General features: G+C 31.9%; 2 protein-coding genes across 2 annotated transcripts; one reads left to right on the plus strand and one right to left on the minus strand.

The window, feature by feature from the left end:
• Positions 1-7360: 7360 nt before the first annotated feature.
• LOC114413683 lies at positions 7361-9449 on the plus strand. Its single transcript, XM_028378196.1, has 4 exons — positions 7361-7489; positions 7887-8150; positions 8668-8868; positions 8954-9449. The coding sequence occupies exons 1-4, from the start codon at positions 7487-7489 to the stop codon at positions 9200-9202; spliced, it is 717 nt and encodes a 238-aa protein (XP_028233997.1). The 5' UTR covers positions 7361-7486; the 3' UTR covers positions 9203-9449.
• A 3900-nt stretch (positions 9450-13349) lies between these two features.
• On the minus strand, positions 13350-19049 carry LOC114413684 (mitochondrial import receptor subunit TOM40-1-like). Its single transcript, XM_028378197.1, has 11 exons — positions 18822-19049; positions 18656-18737; positions 18453-18555; positions 18288-18383; positions 17879-17929; positions 17605-17670; positions 15745-15846; positions 15310-15378; positions 15146-15229; positions 13934-14029; positions 13350-13789 (listed from the first exon to the last, which is right to left on the minus strand). The coding sequence occupies exons 1-11, from the start codon at positions 18940-18942 to the stop codon at positions 13733-13735; spliced, it is 927 nt and encodes a 308-aa protein (XP_028233998.1). The 5' UTR covers positions 18943-19049; the 3' UTR covers positions 13350-13732.
• Positions 19050-20429: the final 1380 nt, after the last annotated feature.

Genomic DNA, 20429 nt, shown 5'->3' on the forward strand with positions numbered 1-20429 from the left:
GTCATCTCCTCCGAACCCTTTGCCAGCAACTTCACGCACGGTTCCCAGTATAGTGGAAGGCGAAGTGGAGGAGGACATCGGCGCCTGGAGATGCAGTGACATCAATGGGAAGAAGATGAAGTGGCCGTCATTGTTATCTTGCTTATAGAGACGGAAGAGATGAAAGAGAGAGTATTCACATTAAAACCATAAAAAAGTTTAATTGATTGTTAATTACTGTATTTAATTATTTTAAATTTTGATTTTAATAATTAATAATAAAAAATACTATAAGCAGTCACCTTAACCTCCTATTATAGGTAAAACTAATTGATCCACCGATACACAAAAGATAGCAAGTTAGCAAAACCTTCATGCACAAACTTAAAGCTCCTTTTTCAAGTTGCCTGCATTTCTTGGGAAGTACTAACATTATGATACTTCTTGAACCCTTATTTTCGCAGTTGATAACCCCACAAACCCGACTAATTGAAGTTAAAGGGAACTAAATTTCAACTTTGGTGGATATGGGTCTAATAAGAGATCCCTTATGGGATGAAACCAACCAAGGTCGAAAGGGATAATATAGAGGGAAAAAAAGGTGTAGCCATTTCAATTATTTTGGTAAAATGTTTACGTTAGTTAGACAATGTTCTTCATTAAGCTAAACAATTGTATCTTAGTTGAGCATTATTCCTAATTAGTAGGGGAAGTCACTAGTGGAGTATAAAGTACCATTGTTTGTTAAGTGGACAATATGAGTAAAAGTTAAGACGAAAAAGACATTAGAATTAATCATTTGATTATTATGGCACTATTGAGCAATGAAATATTGAAAACTTATAACCATGAGGGTTTAACTCGAGGATGAAAAGTGATTCACTTTATACAGCCTTTACCATGCATATAACAAAAAAAAGAGAAATAATAAATGTAGAAGAATAAAACGACGAATCAGTAGAAAGTATGTGAAAAAATACTATAATTTGGATGGTTATAAATATGGGGATTTTCTTTTTATATCGGCATAAATTCTTCTACATCCAATACTTTTTTAAATATTTTAAAATTACTTAGGTTAACTTATTCTTCTTCCTTTGTTCTTTCATTATTTTTTCCATACACCATTCATTTTCGTTTCCTTCTTCCTTATTATAGCTCGTTTGGTCGAAGTACATTGTTACATTGATTCGTTGGTAATTCATGGTTGTCGTGATGGTTGGTGTTGCACATAACAACGGATGTATGCTTTTTTTTCCTATAACTTATATGCTAATAAGCATATAAATTTATAATCCGTAAGAATCATACGAATTATCAATTCATATAATCTAATTTTTTAAAAAAAATTAAAAATATTTTTAATATATTTTTTAATAAATTTAGTTATAATTTTTTATAATATTTGTGTAAATATTACTACATTAACTATATTTCTATTTTTTGCCTTATTTGACCATCCTATGACAATTGTTTTTTTTCATGGTGTTGTAACATGAAATATAAGGTGAACTAGGATTTGGGTTGTATGGAAATTTATTTAGATACTACATAGATTTATATCTTTATATATAGACAAAGATGGATCCAGACAAATCTTAAAGGGGTCGTACTTATGTGTAAAACTAGAGATAAATTATATAAACACTAACTTAATTAGCACTATATTTTCATATATCGACATACTTATGCAATGTAAAAGATTTTAAAGTAAATGTCAACATGGAAGTTGTTTAAAATAAATAGATTTGTTTATAAATAATTATAATTATGTATGGTGTCGTTAGGAGTCGTTAGTTTGTCATTGAAATTTTTTAATGTTTTGTTAAGATGGACGAAGACCAGTGAATATATGATAACATAACCTCTGAAAAAGTTAATATGAATAAAGACAATGGAGAAAAACCTCGTGTATTTGAAAATATTGATTGTTCTAATGCCTTCAATACTTTTAAGTATTGATATGATTTTGTATTTTGTTAAAGTAAGTAAATAAATATCCCTTGAAGACTAAACATGTATTATCCCTTTTGTAGGTATTTGCTACCTGCGATGTCGTTTTGCATTGGGCTCACTTTATTGCGTATGATATTGATTTTGTGGCGGTGATAATGGGGTCAGACATAGATACTAGAAATAGAGGAAGGAGCTCAAATGTTTTAATTGGTTGTGAAAGGAGTGAAAAATATAAGACATACAAGAAAGATTTAGTACGAACAGTTACTGACAGTAGAAAATGTGAGTGTCCCAAGCTATGAGCGAAATCAATTTTAAGAGGTGAATGGTTAATGATGAAGTTAATATGCATAATGTTCTTTTATAAGAGGCAGAAACAGTGAAATGCAACAACTAATGAAGCTTCTTAAACACGATCAGTATATTCATTAGCATAAAATGAAGGATGAAGATGTCGTGCATGATATATTTTGGAGTCATCCTCATGCAGTGAAATTAACCAATGCCTATAATTTGGTATTTCTCATAGATAGTACTTACAAAATAAATGATATAGACTACTTTCACTTGACATTGTTTGTGTGACACCAACTAGGATAACATTTTTAGCTTCATCTGCCTATTTGGTGGGATAGCGTATAAACAATGTTGTTTGGGTTCTGGAACAGTTTCGAGGTATTTTTCTGAGACATAATGCAATCCCTAAAGTTATTGCTACCGACAGAGATTCACCATTGATGAATACAGTGAAAACTGTTTTTCTTGAGACAACCAACTTGTTGTGCTTGTTTCACATTGATAAAAATGTGAAGGCAAAATGTAAGACTCTTGTGGGTCAAAAAAATGCATGAGATTATATCATGGAAGCATGTGAGAGTTTAGTGGATTACCCTTTTAAGCAAGAGTTTGATGATTGCCTTATGAAATTTGAAATTGTTTACTCACCATGACCAATGTTTGTTGACTATGTCAAACAAACAAACATAGTTGATTCCCCATAAGCAAAGATTTGTTAAAGTTTGGATGAATAAGGTGATGCATCTAAGAAACACAACAACTAACATGTATGAAAATTTTAAATATGTATTGGTTTTAATAACCTCATGAATAGCCTCCACATTGGTTGAGGTCACCAAATGCGTTCAAGAATACTATACTGATGTGTCTGACACTCTTGTTAGCAAAGAGTTTGCAACCTACTAAATTCAATAAATATGCTCGAGCTGCTAGGATCCATTGTCTTGCGTCACATTTGTTACGATAAATGTCTCGCAACCAGGTTAGGCGAACATACGCCCCTCTGTATTGCTCAGTCTCATTTTTTGCTTCTTGTGTAATGACTTCAAGCGACTCAACTAACAAGTCCACCGCTTCGTCTACATCAATAGGATCAAAAGGTATAGAAGGCAATTGTAATGAGCAGATGCAATAAGGATGCCACATCATCAAGGGTTATAGCGAGCTCACCTGTCGGTATATAAAAACTATTAGTTTCCTTGTGTCACTTCTCCGCAAAAGCATATAAAAGTCCTTTGTCACCTATCTCCAACGAACATGTAATTAGAGAACTTAATCATGTAGCAGTCATTGTGCCTTCAATCTCAGGTGCAGACCTTCCAAATTTCTTTCCTTTCCTCCCATGAGAGACCAACTTCAACTCAATACATTCTTGCAAATAATTAAAATTAATTACTTCAAGTAAAATGATAAATAATTATTGAAATATGATATAATTAAACAAATAACTACCTCTCCTGCCCAAACCCTAGTTGCCACATGATCAGCATATGACGTTAACACTGATGTATCATGGAATCTGCTTGAAAAACCCTCTGTATCAGCACTGATATGATCCGTAACTGGCTCCTGAGGTAGCTCATGAACCTCATCAGTAACATGATCCACATGGTCAACATCCTCAGCAACAACTGTAATTGTCCATTGTCTACGTGCAGATGTTGTCGACCTTCGACGCTGAAGGGCTTCTTCCGCGTCACCACTAACCTGTCTACCTAAGGCTTTTCCTAAAACTCTTCCTAAAGTCCAACGTGATCCTCTAGTTCTAATCATAATCTACAAATTTAAACCGTAATAACAATTAATGTCATAATTCAAATAATAGTTGAGTTTCATATTTCATAACAAAAATGTTTTCGTTCTATTAATAAAAAAATTAAATTAACATTAAATGATTAATCTAGCAAACTAAAATATATCATCAAAATTAAACTACAATTTAATTTAAATATTTCATAAATAATTATTTTAATACTTTTATATATTCATAAATACTTTACATCACTAATTCTAGCAAACTAAAATATATGATCAAAATCAAAGTATAATTTTATTTTTTATTTCTAATAAATGACTACTTCATTATTTTACAAGTAACTATTTAATACTTTTAAATATTTATAAATAAATGAAGAAATTCATTTTTTATTTTTTATACTTTCAAACACTATTTATATAAATATTTAATACTATTAATGTAATAATATTTATATAAGTATGTTAATAAAAAAAACATTTTTCATATACAATACTATCATTTCTTGTTTGACTAAATTCTAAAATATATACATTATAAAAATTGGAATTTTTGTTATTTAACAGTTTTATACATAACTATTTAAATATAAAAATTAATTAAAATAGTTATTTAAAAAATAATGAAATAACGAAAAAAAATTATACATTCATTTTAAATAAACAAAATTCATAAATAAATTATTTATTAAATAAAAAATTATTAAAAATCAACTTAAATAAACAAATATAGTTAATTTAATAAATAAATATTTAAAATAAACAACAAAAGTTATTTATAAAATAATTAAATAACGACAAAATTTTAAAATTAATTTTTAAATAAAGAAATTAATTAAATTAATAATTTATTAAATAAAAAATAAAAAATACATATTGACAACAACGACATCACCAACAACAATGGTAAAGATAAAAAGAGGGATGAACGAAAGGATAAACAAAGGGTACTCACGACAATGGAGGAATAAGGATAAAGAAACACAAGCGAAGAGATGGATGTAAGGAGGAGAGCTGTATATCAATTTTAAATGAAAGATAATTCACCAATTCATCTTAATTGATGGGTGTGAAAAAAATTCTTCCACGAAGAGAATAAGTCATAAAGATGTAACTTCATATTCTTTTTCGATTAGGAGTTGGGCTTAACCCCAATCCATATCACGTATACCTTTATACGCCTAAAGTGTTGGATTAGTTCAAAATTACAAGGTCGCCATTAGTAACAAAATCTTTAATATATATTCGTAAAAAATAAATAACACCTAAAATCCTTAATCAAGAGTAAAGTTCTTACATTGTTAAACTAAAACAATATATGATTGCCCACCAGAGACCTCAGACCTTGTAACAAGGAATCTAGTTCGCCTTTGACTCCTATGTCTATATTATCAACAGTGTTATAATATTAAACATGTACATTTTTAATACAGTAGAATTAATTCTTATTAACTTGAGTGTCATAGTCACTTTCTCAACTACTGACCATTTTTTATGGCATCTTAACAGCATCGAAACATAGTTAAGATCTCGAACTTCAATCTATTTGGAGCACGTTAGATTCGACATTCATTAGAAATTCAATCCTAACCAACCATCCAACTTAAACACTAGAATAATCTTATTCCAAACATATCATCCCACTCCATCATAGAGAGATCGACCATGCATCACTTCAAACGTTTGTTTTTAATTCAACTGTCGTCTCATTCCTAAGAAGTTTCTACTAACACTTGTCAAAGGAGGAAAATAAAGTAGTTATTTTCTCAAATTAAATTAATATATGTATACGTACTTATTAACTAAGCTATTTTAACGGTGTCATTGCATAAAAGTCTTTTTATATTAACAGCGAGGTGCGTTCCATTAAAAAAAAGAAGAAATAAATTCGAATCTTATGACTTCGTATGTGGATTTGTCCATACAGCCGAATGCAATGGTTCAAAGTAAAGTAAATCAAAATATTTATTTAATCACACTTGATTTACTACATAGATAAACATATAAAATCATGTTATTTTATCCCACCGAAGTTTCGCATCTTCCATCTTCAACTAAATGTTTGCACCTCTCTCTCTCTCTTTTTACAGCAAATGTTTGCACCTCTAATATTTAAAGTCTTCATAAAAAAAAAAAAAAGTCTCCTTATAAAGTCAACGTATACAAGTATTTTTTAACCAGTTATGAATTCCCAGATTATTCGAAAACGTGTACAATTTTTTTTTTAACCAGTTATGAATTCCTAGATTATTGGGAAACATATACAATTTTTTTAAAACCAGTTATGAATTCCCAGATTATTCGAAAAAGGCATTTATAACAACGTTATTTTTAACAATTTTTTGGCATTTGCTAAGAGTTTTTTTTTTTTTGTTTGGAAGGAAATTGCTCTAAGAGTTGCTGTCAAGGAAAACATTTGTTTATACTTCTCACATCCTATACTGTTATTTTTTTGTATGTATAATCTTTTCATGTAAAAGGTGTTAAACCACAGCAGATTGGCTGATTAAGCCATTTTTAAGATCGAAATTGAGTTAAATTACAAATAAACAAACTATTAGGTACGTCTACTAGGTATTTATAGGCTCCGTATTGAGTGGGTCAACCAACTAGGACGAATTATATATGTTTTGCTTCCTCAAATTATTAATATCAATATGTGAAGATTTTGTTATTATGATTCATGAATCTATTCTACTTATGTTCAACCTTAACAAATATCAAATAAAAGCGTTTTAAAAAAAATAAATATTAACTTACTTCAAAGAAAATAAAAATAATTTTCTTCATAAACTATCTTAATTATTCCATAGCAATTTACTAATTAATAAAATAATTATAATTAACCTAACAAATTAGCTTCATCCACATTAAGCTAACTTCCAAACGCATAGATAAATTACAAAGTAACTTTTTTAATTAAAGATGAATTAAAAGTGATAAAGAGTGTTGAATGTGAAAAGTCCCTTCCCGTGAGCGCTTTTATGAGTTGGAGCTACCACTTAGAAATAATTATAATACTTTTATTTCGTAGTATTTTAAAAAATAAATAAGGAATTTATTAGGGATTCCGAGAATTTCGGTTAAATTGGCGGGAAATGGGTGGGAGGCAGCTAGCGACTTTATTTGGGGTTTCCACCCTTTTCTCCTTCTTGGGTCCCACCTCACATTCACTCTCAACCAATCTCCACCGTCCGATCACATTCCAATCCAACGGCACAACCGCGCTCCGCTTCCCGCCGATTGTACGGCACCACTTCTTTGCAGAAAAGGAAACGATTTCGTTTCCATTTTCACTTTTTATTATTTATTTATTTTTAATTGTATTATCTCTCTCTCTTTTTTTAGTTATAAAAACCACAGTACCCTTTTTCCTTATTATTTCAATCCGTTCACATTCACAGAAGAGAGAGAGAGAGAAAAAAAAAAAAAAGTCTCTGTTTCTTCACTTGCTCACAAGCCGCAACTGCTACTGTGTACCCAATCTGAGCCCAACGAGATGGTAAGCGAATCATAAATTCTATGCTCTTTGGACTCTGGGTTATCATAAAGTTTTGATTTTTCTCTGTGATTCCTTTTGATTTGCGTGCAATTAATTTCTTGATCGTTGAAGCTAGCTCATTTTCTTTGTATTTTGGATGCGTTTGTTTGATTCTTGGTGGTTCTGTTTGGTATTAGCTAATTTTGATCGTTAGGGTAATCTATCTTCCTATCATAAATTTGGTGTCAGTTTGCGTCAAATTTGAAAATTGTGACTTTAGATTAGGTTAGTTTATCACTGTGTCTTAAATATTGTGATTTGGGTAGGGTTGGATTTCTCGGAGCTGCTAACTTGTTGAGGAACTGTGTTTTGCTTTTGAAGGGTTCTTGAATTCCTTTTTTTGCAATGGGTTTTGCAGGGGGGGCAGAATCTTTCCCCAAAGGAAAGGAGTAGAGATTGGATTGGAGTTCTTATGAACAGCAGCTTTGGTTATTGTACTTATCACCATGATCTTCGATCTAATGAGATGAATGTGTTCTGCGTGGACTGTGCACTTAGGATGTGTAGGCACTGTAAGGAAGCTCATTCCCTACATAGAAGGTTTCAGATTTACAAATATTCCTACCAGGATGTCTTCCGCCATGCCGAGCTGCAGAAGTATTTTGATTGCTCCAAAATTCAGGTCCTCATTTCTTTGTCACAAGATAGTAATGATTTCATAGTTAGGGTTTCTTGATTGATTTTCTAGATGACTTTGATCAATTCAATTTCTTCATCATATTAATCTTGTTCTTTTTTGCTATACTGTGCTTGACTTGTCTTCCTCAGATATGATAGGATAACCTTTAATTATCTGATGGAAATTACATGCAGATTTTAAATTTTCAAATGAATGATGATGACATGATGTAGCTCGAGTAGTTCTTTTTTAGTGGATGTAGGCATTGATGTTGTCATACTTACTGGATTTACTACTATGACTAAGTCTAGAAATCCTTTATCAGCTTTAACCAATGAATGATATAGGCATTAAACTTGTTGTAAAACTTTTTTATAACTGAACCTCATTGCTTATTTGGTATATCTGACTCATTAAATATAACTATCTCCTCTTAATAGCAAACTCTGAACTTAATTTTCTAACTGAAAATTGATTGGTGAATGTAATTTTCTGCTTACAATGGTGATGCAATATGCAGACTTACATATCCAATAATGAAAGGATTGTGCATCTCAAACCTCGGCCTTCAATCACCAAATCTAAGTCTGCTGATCTAAGTCCCGACTCTAAATACAAAGAGACCGGCATAGCAACAAGACCAAAGTCAGGGGGCACGTGTGAAGAATGTGGAAAACACTTACAAGATGAGCGTAATCGCTTCTGCTCCATTACATGCAAGGTAACAGCCATGTTCCGATTTAATGTTTATATTTTGTGGTCTACATGTATATCATTTGTTGACTCAAGTCATGTGCAATTGTTAGATCTCAGTGCATCCAGTGGAGACCCAATACCAAGGTCAAAATCAATGTTCACCAAACCACCAAAGTGCTAGAGGCATCATCAATCCAAAACCTGAAGGCATTGACTTTACAATGAATGATAACCATAATTCAGAACCGGAGTCATCTATCTCTGAAGCTGAGCCATATGGGTGGGTTGAAGTTGTGAATTTCAGAAAGCGTCCAAGGAAAAGTATCCCTCAGAGGCCTGTCTTTGTTTTCACGTCTTAGAATAAGATACACTACTCTAATGGTTTTCTTCATTTTTTTTTTTTGACTTTACATTTCTTGAACATTTGAGGGAAGCTCAACCCCGTTATGCCCCATATTGGGATTTAAGTATATATAACTTGGGAGTTTGAGATTCAGTTGCTATTAGCAAAGTAACTAGCCGAGCTTGTATAGCACAAGGACAAAGGTAATGCTACTAACACACTTCCGACACTACTACTACTTAATATCTGTATAGTTTTCAGCATCTTACTGTACTCCCTTCGCCCCACATCTAATATCTATTAATGTTTGAGGTTAATGTATGCATATTAAAAAAATTGTTATGGATAATAAGTTTATCTTCAGCATCTTACTGTACTCCCTTCGCCCCATATCTAATATCCATTAATTTATACATATTATAAGAAATAAATTTTAAAAAATTGTCAAGTATAATAAGTGTAAATTATTATACAAATTTATTTAAAAGACATCTTAAAGATGATTTCTGATGGCATGAAAATAACTTGTCAATCCATACCAACTAAACTCAATTGCATTACAAAACTTCAATTTCGTTTTTCCAACTCGTGCTTTCATAGGGTGGTGTGCTTTTGGGGTACTTGACTTAACTACTTTGAATAGCTATATGTAGTTGAAAAAAATATTAATTAGTTGTATTTTTAAAACTTAAATAGTTTTGAAAAATAAAATAAAAACATCAATAGATATGAATTAGATGGAGACTAGCTTTTGCTTTTGCGAAAGAGGTCTTATGGCCAAGGGTGGACCATGTTTATTTCACATAGCATACTTTTCGGCTGTTACAGAGGTCTTATGGCCAAATGACTCTTTTAGCAAAACTTTGATATGGAAATTAAAATTTCCATTTCTTTGATTAGCAGGGTATTCATAGTATAGTATTATGACGTATATTATTATTTTCTGTCCTTCATGCCTCTTTAAGTGATGGGATGTTGTGTCTACATGTGTAATATTAATTAATAATTGATTCAACATAAATTTTAATTGTTATAGTTTACTTATTTTTAATTGTTGTAATCCCCCGGGTCCCCAAGTCTCTGGCTCCATATTATTAAGATTTTGCTTCTTTCGGCACTAATAAAGTAAATATATTAGGAAATAAAATTCTAAAAAGCAAAGCTGAAATTAGTAGCAATGATAAGCATGAAAATATGGTTTAAACCTTGATTATTTATATAATCAGGCATGTCCCCCACAAAGGACGTCAAAACTCATAAGGTTGTTAAGCTAATAGGGTGGCAAAGATTTGGTGTCCCCGAGACAAACTAAAATCATTAACAATGGAAAATTGAGAATTAAATTCAGCCGATAAACTTTCAAGTTTGAGCATCCGGAAGAAGCTTTTACTTAATTGAGAGAAGTGAAACTCTTTCAAGTGTTTTTCTTTTTGCTTTTATAAAGAGACTCTAATTTGTATGCAAATATATTAAAAGAATCTAGGCTTAATAGAATGTGTATTGTTGTAAATTTTCTGATATAATCCTTAATTTTTACGGATAAAAACAAATCTATTCAAGGATAATTTTTTTTTATAATGATTACTGATAACAAATCATTGTTAATAAGACAAAGGGATTTAGGAAGAAAAGAACGAGACAAAACTGACTATAGAGTTTTCAAATTCATTTCATCCGTTTAGAGTATTAAATAAAGTGAGAGAAATGAATAGAGGTGAGACCCACGTGTATAGACTATCCATCCAAAAGTGGGTGGAAATGTGAAGGAAGGAGTGCTATTTTTTTGTTAACTGATCAAATTTTCAATATTTTTATTTTTATACACATTTTTTTTCTTTTCACTTTCTATTTAACTAAATAAGAAAAAAGAAAAGTTATAATTTTCTTTTCTTTCGTTTTGTCCTTTACTAAACAAGGTAAACATTCGTTTCAATTTTTACTCTTTTCTTTTATTTCCTTTCTTTTCTAAATCAAACATATCCTATAGTTATTATAAAATTTAATAAATTTATCATACATAATAATTTATAATTAAATGAAAGTATAAAAATCCTTAAAATTATCGATATATATATTATTTACACATAAAAATGTTATTTTTTAAAAATATTTTTATAAAAAATAGTAAAAATTAAAATTAATATTGTTAAAAATAAGAATTAATGTGAAAATAAAATTATTTTTGTAATTGCTAGTTAAAAAAATTCCTTTTCTCAAATCAAGAGTGTATTGATCATTTATTCAATTTAAAATATATTATGATGTTAATTTATTAAAGTTAAAAAATATCTACAAGTTTATCTATTCACTTTAAAAGAATTTTTAACTTGGTTTAAAAGCTGCATGTAAATACAATTTAAAATGCTTAGTTTGAAAGCGATCTAAATTGAGGTGCCCCGGCCCCCACCGACCTTTATCTTGTTTGCATGAATTGAGGACAACTAGATTTCGTACACAAAGCTGTTGCTTTCAAATATTGATTAATTTGAATGCTGCTTTAAATTGGGTGGATGGGAAAAAGGGAGAAAATGTTTGATGACAATGGGCTGTTTTCTGAAACATTCAGAAGCCCTGACATTCATTTTATTTCTGCTTTTGTTTTTGTTATGTTAGGTGTCACGCCTCTCTCTATTTCCAAATTTATGCTATTATTAACAAAGAAAATTAAAAAGCATGGTCTAAAAGACAAGTGGAAAACATCTAGAGCATGGTTTTTGTATTAAATTAATTTAATTAACAGTGTTGGTATGCAACTTTTTGCACGATCTGTGGGTCAAAGTGGTATGGCTTCAGTTTCCCAGTATGTCCAAGATGAATTGAAAGCTTTGTCGGAGAATACCATCCAGGGCCTGCTTCATTTTTAGTTTTTACCGAAAAGGTTTTTTAATATTTGTTTTTTCTATTACTAATTAAAATTTATTAAAAATATAAGATTATTTAAATCTCACTTCCTAATTAATAAGTTCCCACTTTATTATTTTGTTACTTCTATGATTGAAGTAGTTTTACTTGTGGTGCAAAGATTGAAGATTTCATTAAAAATGCATAGTGGTCAAAGTACAAATGTGAGGACATCCGCACTCTTAATTGTAGGAAAATTAGTGTTATAATAACTCAACTGTTGAAAGGGTTGAAAAGAAAGACTTTACGAAGAAATGACATTATTAGAGGAATTCCGATTTCACTATCTGTGGTTGATGTGATCATGATAAAGAAAAGAATACAAATATAATCAACATCAACATATCTTATAATAAGATAGACAATCAACTAAATCAACTCATGAGGCTTGATTCGACTACATATAATTCGACTCATGCATTAGCTTGATATTATTTTCATTTCATGTATTTGATTATTTAATTAATTTCATGTTATTTTTTATTTTATGAAATAAATAAATAAAAAATAATTATAATTTAAATCAAATCAAGCTATCAAATTGAATTGAGTTGCTTTGTAAGCTTAAATACAATCGAGTTTGAATTTAAAAAGAAAGTTCATCAAACTCCAATCAAGCCAGCGTCTTTTCTTTTTTGTCCTTATAAATTCATTTTTCTAAAAAAAAAAATCTTTCCAACAATATCATATATTATTCCTTAACAAATCTAAGGAGGTTAACTCAATTGGTAAAGTAGAATGCGTAAATTATTTTAAATTTCTATCACGATTTTTTATTTTTATGGATAAAAAAACATTATTGATCAATAAAGTATTCCAATATCACAAAACATTAAAGATGGAATAAAATTAACAATAATAACAAACTTATATTTTCCTTTTCGATCAATTGGTTTTGGTAGGCCAACAAATTTAAAAAAGATGGGGTGGGTGACCTTCTTTGGTCTGAGTTTGGATAGCTACGAGATACAATTGTTTAGCTCAACTGAGTTGGCAGATTGATCGTATAATTATTGTTATATTATATTATGTTATTGTTATTACTATTATTATTATTATTATTATTATTATTATTATTATTTTACTGGAAAAAAGTTACAATTTGGAAAACACAATGGGCTTTTGTATTCAGTTGATTAGCGCTTGCGTAAAAAATGGCGAGTCTCTAAAATAATTTCTCTCTAGCATAATACTCTTATTTTTGCGAGTAAATCTATCACTAAAGTATGCATTGAATTCAGCCAGAAAAATGACGGACCAAGTCATTCTTGCTGCGACGATTCCATCCCATGCATGCATGGGTCATTTAAACTTAAGTATAGGACAGGGATAGATACACGAGCACTAGAAACATTATGGAAATTGATCTCACAATATGGATTAAACTGATATCACTCTACATCCCCCTCAAGGGAAAACAGGGCAATAGATCCAAATAAATCGAGTTTTTTCTGCCCAAGTTCCAAATAAATTGATGACTATTGAAAATTCTGCAGCTACTTGTGGATTGTAAATAGTGTTTCCCGACACAAACGATATTTCCTCTTTTCTTTTTTGGAAAGAAAAATCTCCAACAAGGAAAAAGATGCAAGAAAGCTTGCTAAGCTGGGTACAGCAATGAAAACACAGCTCCAGTTCGGTTTATTCATTCTCCCACAGTCAAACCAAACCCAAATTTGTAGTCCTTTTTCCTGTGGTCAAGCTGCAATTAATACATACGAAAACCATGTCAGGGCAAAAATGCAAAAGCCGATCAAAACCTAACTCAACATCCCCCACCAAACTAGATTTTCATCCCTACTCAAATAAAAAGAGCAGTGGAAAAGCAAAAAGAAAAATGCCTGACCTCTGCAGAAAGAATAAAATTCAGACCCATATTTAACCGCTCCTCCAAAAAAGCAGCGACACAGCCATTGGAATCAATCTTTCCCCTAAGGCGGCACTACAGTAACCAAGATAAGATGTGCATCATTATTATCAAAGTTCAGAAGCAGGATTTTAAATGGCTATGCATTCGCTAATCCAAAATAACCACATAGTAATCCACATGACTTCTTGTAATGAACACATGTTTTACTTTGTGATCCTAATCGCCTTCAACGAGGGGAGAGCATCCACACTTTTTTTCTTTCAATTTCTTATCCCTTCCGATTGAAGGTAATCAGGGGTAGGTCAGTTAATTTTTCAGCATATTCTCAAAATTCAGCTCATCTTTTTCCTTTCCTTGTAACATAAAATAGTACTAAATCCCCATTACCATGAAAAAAATACGCAAAAAACTTTGGGCTCATTAAAATAGCCCAAGGATAAACACGCTGTTCCTCAGTTCTTCCAAAGAAAAAGCTATTTTGCATATCGTCAAAATATTTGTATCAATTGAAATTTGAAAAATTAGCTGTTCTAAACACCACACGTGTACTAGAAAACATTAATAGTTCAAGACTGTAGCTATTTCTCTAATTTTCACCCATAGCAGACACCCAAAAATGCAGGTCCATGTTACCAGATAAAAATTTATAATGCAAAATTGTTGATCAGTTCAAAACCAGTAAATTAATTCCGAAGACAAGATTTAAGGAATATTCAAACACTAAAGAAGGTATGGATTTGGCTCTATAGTACATATTTAAAGATGAGAAAAAGTAAGGACTAAAGATAGTATCAAAAGATGAGTAAAATTATGATGTGGCAAGTTACACATTTAGTGCACTACCTACTGCTACTGGCCACCTGTTCCAGTGGTATTTTTGTCTCCCGTCCATTGGTGAATGAAGTGAGCATACATTAAGTTTGGAAGTTTTGATGGTATTAATATGTCTGAAATTAAATAGAGGTGAACAACGAGAGATGTGAAACTTGAAAAGGTATCTAGATGTGATGCAGGGGTTGATAATTGTCATTTATTCCTCCCAATGCACTGATATAGATGAACAAGAAAGCATTATTATAACCAATGGACAAAAAGGACAGAAATATATGCCTAACTGGTCCACATTCCTGTCGTATTAGTTCCAAATTCCAATGCATGATTGAATTCCTGAAAGAAAGAGAAAACTACCTGTCTAAGGATGTAGTCATAACCAAAGCTAGCTGTGACATCTCTTGACAAGTAGTTGCACATAAACTCAGATGCTAGAGAAACCTGAAAGGAACATTTTGTATAAGAAATAAAAAGTTCAATTGAAAACAACATATATATCTATAATGTCATTATCAACTCACCTTCTCAGATACCTTCTGAACATAGCTTAGAAGAACCATTCCAGTGCTAGCAACTTGCCCTGTAGCAACCTGGATGTAGGTGAGCAAATTGAAAGACTTCAGTAGTAATCAAAAAGGGAAAAGGAATCACTGAAAAAAAGAATAAGATAAAACAGCGTAAGCAATGGTTGACAAGTGGACAAATTAAAAACATACTATATCCTCTTAATATTTTGTGCACATGTATATCCAGGTAGGTTAGGAAAAAAAAATTATTATAATTGGTGGGTAAAGCAGCAAAATAGTACCAGGCAGAACGGTCCCGCCAATATCAATACAGAAATCAATAGATAAATAAACAAATATGAAAGATTAATAGGAAATATAAGAGGGAGGGATCAAGGGTGGGCCATGCGATCAATAATGTATGAAGGGGTAAGTCTTAAGCCATCATACCGACTTATCAGTGTTGTAGCGAGCAGCATAACCAATACCAGACTTCCGATGCTGACCAGCCCAAAATACCTCCCCACCCAATGATAAATGCTGTGTCACACTCTGCAGAAAGACGATGTTTTCAGTAATAATTTAGATGAGCTCACATACATCCATCAATTCTACCACATCAAATAGCAGGCTATTAAGGGAAATCAAGAGTACTGCTCAGCATTTGTTTAGAAGAATAATAACAATCAGTCAATTAAACTAAAGAAACAAATAGATGGGCTAACTTCCACAACTGTCAAATATTAATAGTAATCAGTGTTTAAAATCCGGGATAGCGGCACAGAGTGGCCGACCCCAAAAACTCTACCAGGACAGCTGCTACTCTGAAATTTGTTACAACTATTTTAATTTACCATATCATGCTTTAAACAAAAAATCACAAACAAAAAGTGAAGTTAACCTGGACTCAAATAGATAAACAAGAAAAATACAAGAGAAAAAACACTTTGAAATTTTTTTGGGCCCATTGGCTCAATACCCCCAACCCTAACCATTTGTTTTGTTTACTATAAACCTAAGACCCCAGCAGCTAAGCACTGCCTCCCCCTTCCAAGAAGATTTGATTGCAAATGGAGAAGAGCAAAATGCAGACAGCTTCACACAAAGAGAAGACAGTAACCGCAGATGGAGAAGGGGCTGTGGCTACAAAATAGCAAAAGGGAAGAGGTGCAGCACTCATGCAGGCAGTGCTATCAAGTGCAATTCCTGCTATTCCAACTGCAAAAGCATCCGCAAAAATCAACTTCTCCACTACGGCTGCCCCTATAGCAGCCAGGGACTGGTCTGACACAATAGTGGTGCTATTTAAAACCCAGATATCTACAATTTAAAACTAATATGGCATTAAGAAGTCACTAAACATAAACCACCTCCCCCCATCTCCCAAAAAAAAATTTGATCAGCAAAACTATTTCCAAGCAAGCAAATAGTGTCCACAGGAACTGAATGAAATTAAATCTCTAAACCAGAAGCACCTAGTTAAGGAAATGCCGATGCACTTTATTAATAGAAAATGCTGATGACAGATTGCCTTTCACACACAGTAGTCAATAGCAGATAGTGGCGCAGAGCGCCCGCCCACTGCTCAAATCTGTGGCACTACAGGTCAAATCTGCTCTGCATTGGAAAGTAGAGCTACTATGTAACGGCGAGATAGTGGCATGATCATGCACACTTTAAAACTATGCTTTCACACAACCTCAAATAAGCCAAAACCAATCAATCAGCACAATAAATGAATATTTATTTACCTAAAAGGTAGCAACAGTAAGATATATTTCCCATCAGGCACATGTAGCCAAACTATTATTCATTTAAAAATATCATTAACGATCAATTATCTATCTTATTAGAGTAGAGTTTTACTATGTAATCTGGCTATGTGTAACCACTGTACTTTTAAAGTTGTTAGTTAGGCTGTCAGTTGTTTGACAGCTGTATACAACTGACAGAACCTAACTGACAACTGTAAAAGTACAGTGATTAAACATAATCATATTATAGAGTAAAACTCTACTCTAATATATCTCAAATATATCCTTTCTTTATGAAGGGATTCTACACAATATATATATATATATAGCACTTTTACTTGAATATATCTCAAAGATTACTTGAATTAATGAATAATGATAATGCTTCAATAAACGAATACACTTCAGAGCAACTTATCAAAATCTTGACTTGACGGCATAAGACAATACACTTCACAACAGATCATTCAAATGATAAACTACAGCATACGACAACACCACAATGTATCTGCCAGATAAAAAAAAAAGTACTGCAATATGCATGCAGATTCCATACCTGAATATAACTTGCTCCTAGCAAGGCTCCATTACCAAGTTGAAATTGTGTCCTATAGTCTTTTCCCTGAAAAATATAACATAATGAAATTATAAAACAGGAATAAGACTTGAAGATTGTTCATATGGATAGTAAGTGAAACTTCCATTAAGAAACTCCAATGCAATATACGTCTAACAAAATTCAAAATTTAATAGAAAGAACATGCAAAAACATGACTAGGAGATGGGTGAGGCATTGCATGGTGTAGTCGAGAAATAGTAAGGTAGCTGACCTTGTAATCAAAGTTGATCATCGCATGAGACATATGCGGCTCATTTGTGAGCTGTACATGCAGACAAGAAAACAGAACATTATGATGAGTAAAAGAGACAAGAAACAAAACAGAAATAAGCATGGCAATAGAGGCATAAGGGGACACCATAAACCAAATACTGCACAAATAAATAGAATGGACATTCCACGGCACTTCTACACTTACTTTTTCTGGTACCAATAAGTTGTAAGTGGTACCACTCGAAAGTAGAAACCACAAAACAGTACAAGTTTTTTTTTTTCGTAATAGAGTCCAAAATATATATACTAACTAATCAAAGAAGTAGCAGAAGAAGAAAGGGTGTGAAACATAAGAAAATGATAGGCACTCAGGCAACATTACTCATAATGGACACACATATACATACCTGAGCATTGGCTTTAAAAGTGAGATTTTCGGACAAATCACACTTGACTCTGGCATTGAGCCTCCCATCAGTCAAAATTCTGCCCCAGAGCAACAACTGCAGAAAAGCATCATCATCAATAAAAAAACACAAACTGAAAGGCCATTTGAATGAAGTCCAAGTTACCCTAGGGTGATCAATGAAGGTTGAGCCAAACTCATAGTGAGCAGTTGGAATCTTAATTGTCTCCGTGGACTGAGAAGGAACCTCAGTAGGTCCCATCAACACGCTGATCAGACAACAACAACAAGATCAGCAAATTAATAATAAATGAACTTTACACAATCGAATTTCATAAATTAAAAAATAGAAAGAAAACATAAAGGTACCTGTGATTGAGGGAGAACTTCTGATTGAGCATCTTGGTGAAATCAAAACGCATGCCCTCAAAAAGATCTGGCTTCAAAGACACTGTCCAAAAAGAAAGGAATTTAAACGTGAGATAGTCGTAGTGCAAGTTGGAAATGGAAGCGATTGAAGGAAGAGGTTACTGACTCATAGCTTCGCGATGGAGCTCTTCGAAGGGAATCGGACATGGAAGGTTCAAGTAATCGACCTTGGTGTCGGCGGCGGCGGCGGCGGCGGCGGCAGGAGGGGGAGGAATGGGGGTCGCCATTGATGATGAGAAGAGAGAAGAGGAACGCGAATCAAATCTGAAAAATGTGGACTTCTAAAACCCCTTCTCAACAACCCTTCCACCACTGCTAAAACCCTAGTTTACTTTCCTTCTATGCTTATACGCACCTTCCTTGCGCCTCAAACGTTGACCCGACCCGTTTTACAAACTTGCCAAACGGGTTTCACCGTTTACCCGAATAACTCCCCCATCCACTTTACCGAATACATATTTTAGAATTTAGATGTTGGTATTCGCTTTTGAAAATACCTAGTTTTCAATTAATTAATTAGTCGTATTTGATGAAAAATAATTTTTAAAATACACATTTACAAAAATTAAAAGGGTACTATAAGACATGTGACATACATGTACGTAGACAGAGTTACATTGGATTGAGGGGTGACTTTGAGAAAAAATATAAGTATGTATATAGTGTTGTTATCTTTTGTCCCTTCTTTTATAATTTAAACCTGTTGTTTTTATTTTTCAACTGTTGTCAATTTTTTTATTTTTTATTGGCTAATATTTTGTTCTCTTTTCTACTCACCTAGTTCTCTTACACTTTATTCAACTGCACATTTCGTTTCTCCCGTGTTTTATTTTCGCAGTATGATAATCATGATTTTAAATTATTGTACGTAATCGTAAAAAAAAATTTACAATTCATGATTTTAAATTACTTTTTATGAGTATGACGTTTTAGTCTCTCTTTTTTATTATCTCGAAACAATTTACTTTTCTAGAAATTTAAATTATATTAACAGTTTCTTCAATTTTACTTTTATTTAGTAACTCATTATTAGTAGTGCAAACATCAAATAAAAACGTTTTACTATAAATATAGTAATATGTTACATCTATTAAATATTTATTAATCATATACATTAACCTTAAACATCAATAATTATGAAAAGGAGATGGCGTACTGATATAATTAGTAATTTCAATATTAGAATCGTCACTTAATAACATGTTAATCCATATACATTATTTACTTATTACCTGTTGTGTCCACTCAAGAGTTTTTTTTTTGTAAGTGTTATTTAAAGTGACCGACTTCAATTCCTGAAATGGGTCATGTAACTTAAAAATTGATTTTCTGAGTTGTGTTTGACTTATCAAATTTCTAAGAAAGACCATCAAAGTTTGAGACTGGGATTAGACAACTAAGAGAAGTAAAGAAAAATTACTAAGTGAAAAACGTTGAAAAAATCTGAGATCACATAATACAACAATTATTAGCAATGGTTGAAGTCACTTAAACAATTATGTACTATACTTACCAGTTACAATCAGAAATCTACAAAAATAAAGACTTATGTGGTCATTTTTTCTTGGCTGAAATACATTTGCACAAAATTGTTGTAAGACATACATTCCGAATATCAGTTACGGCTACTAGTTCAAAAAGTCAATTCACATTTCTACCATTATTCTTCAATTCGTCCTTTTACATTTCTTGCAATTTTATTACCGTATTTATT

Source organism: Glycine soja, chromosome 5, assembly GCF_004193775.1.
Source record: "Glycine soja cultivar W05 chromosome 5, ASM419377v2, whole genome shotgun sequence".
Lineage (NCBI taxonomy): Eukaryota > Viridiplantae > Streptophyta > Magnoliopsida > Fabales > Fabaceae > Glycine > Glycine soja.

Excerpts from the sequence above, each read along its gene's own strand:
- LOC114413684 (XM_028378197.1), bottom strand. The coding sequence starts at position 18,942 with ATGGCGACCCCCATTCCTCCCCCTCCTGCCGCCGCCGCCGCCGCCGCC. Across the intron at positions 15,847-17,604 it reads TAGGAGCAAGTTATATTCAG|AGTGTGACACAGCATTTATC; the intron begins GTATGGAATCTG and ends GTCTTTCTGCAG. Across the intron at positions 14,030-15,145 it reads ATGACTACATCCTTAGACAG|TGCCGCCTTAGGGGAAAGAT; the intron begins GTAGTTTTCTCT and ends TGGTTACTGTAG.
- LOC114413683 (XM_028378196.1), top strand. Across the intron at positions 8,151-8,667 it reads TTGATTGCTCCAAAATTCAG|ACTTACATATCCAATAATGA; the intron begins GTCCTCATTTCT and ends TGCAATATGCAG. Across the intron at positions 8,869-8,953 it reads TCTGCTCCATTACATGCAAG|ATCTCAGTGCATCCAGTGGA; the intron begins GTAACAGCCATG and ends TGCAATTGTTAG.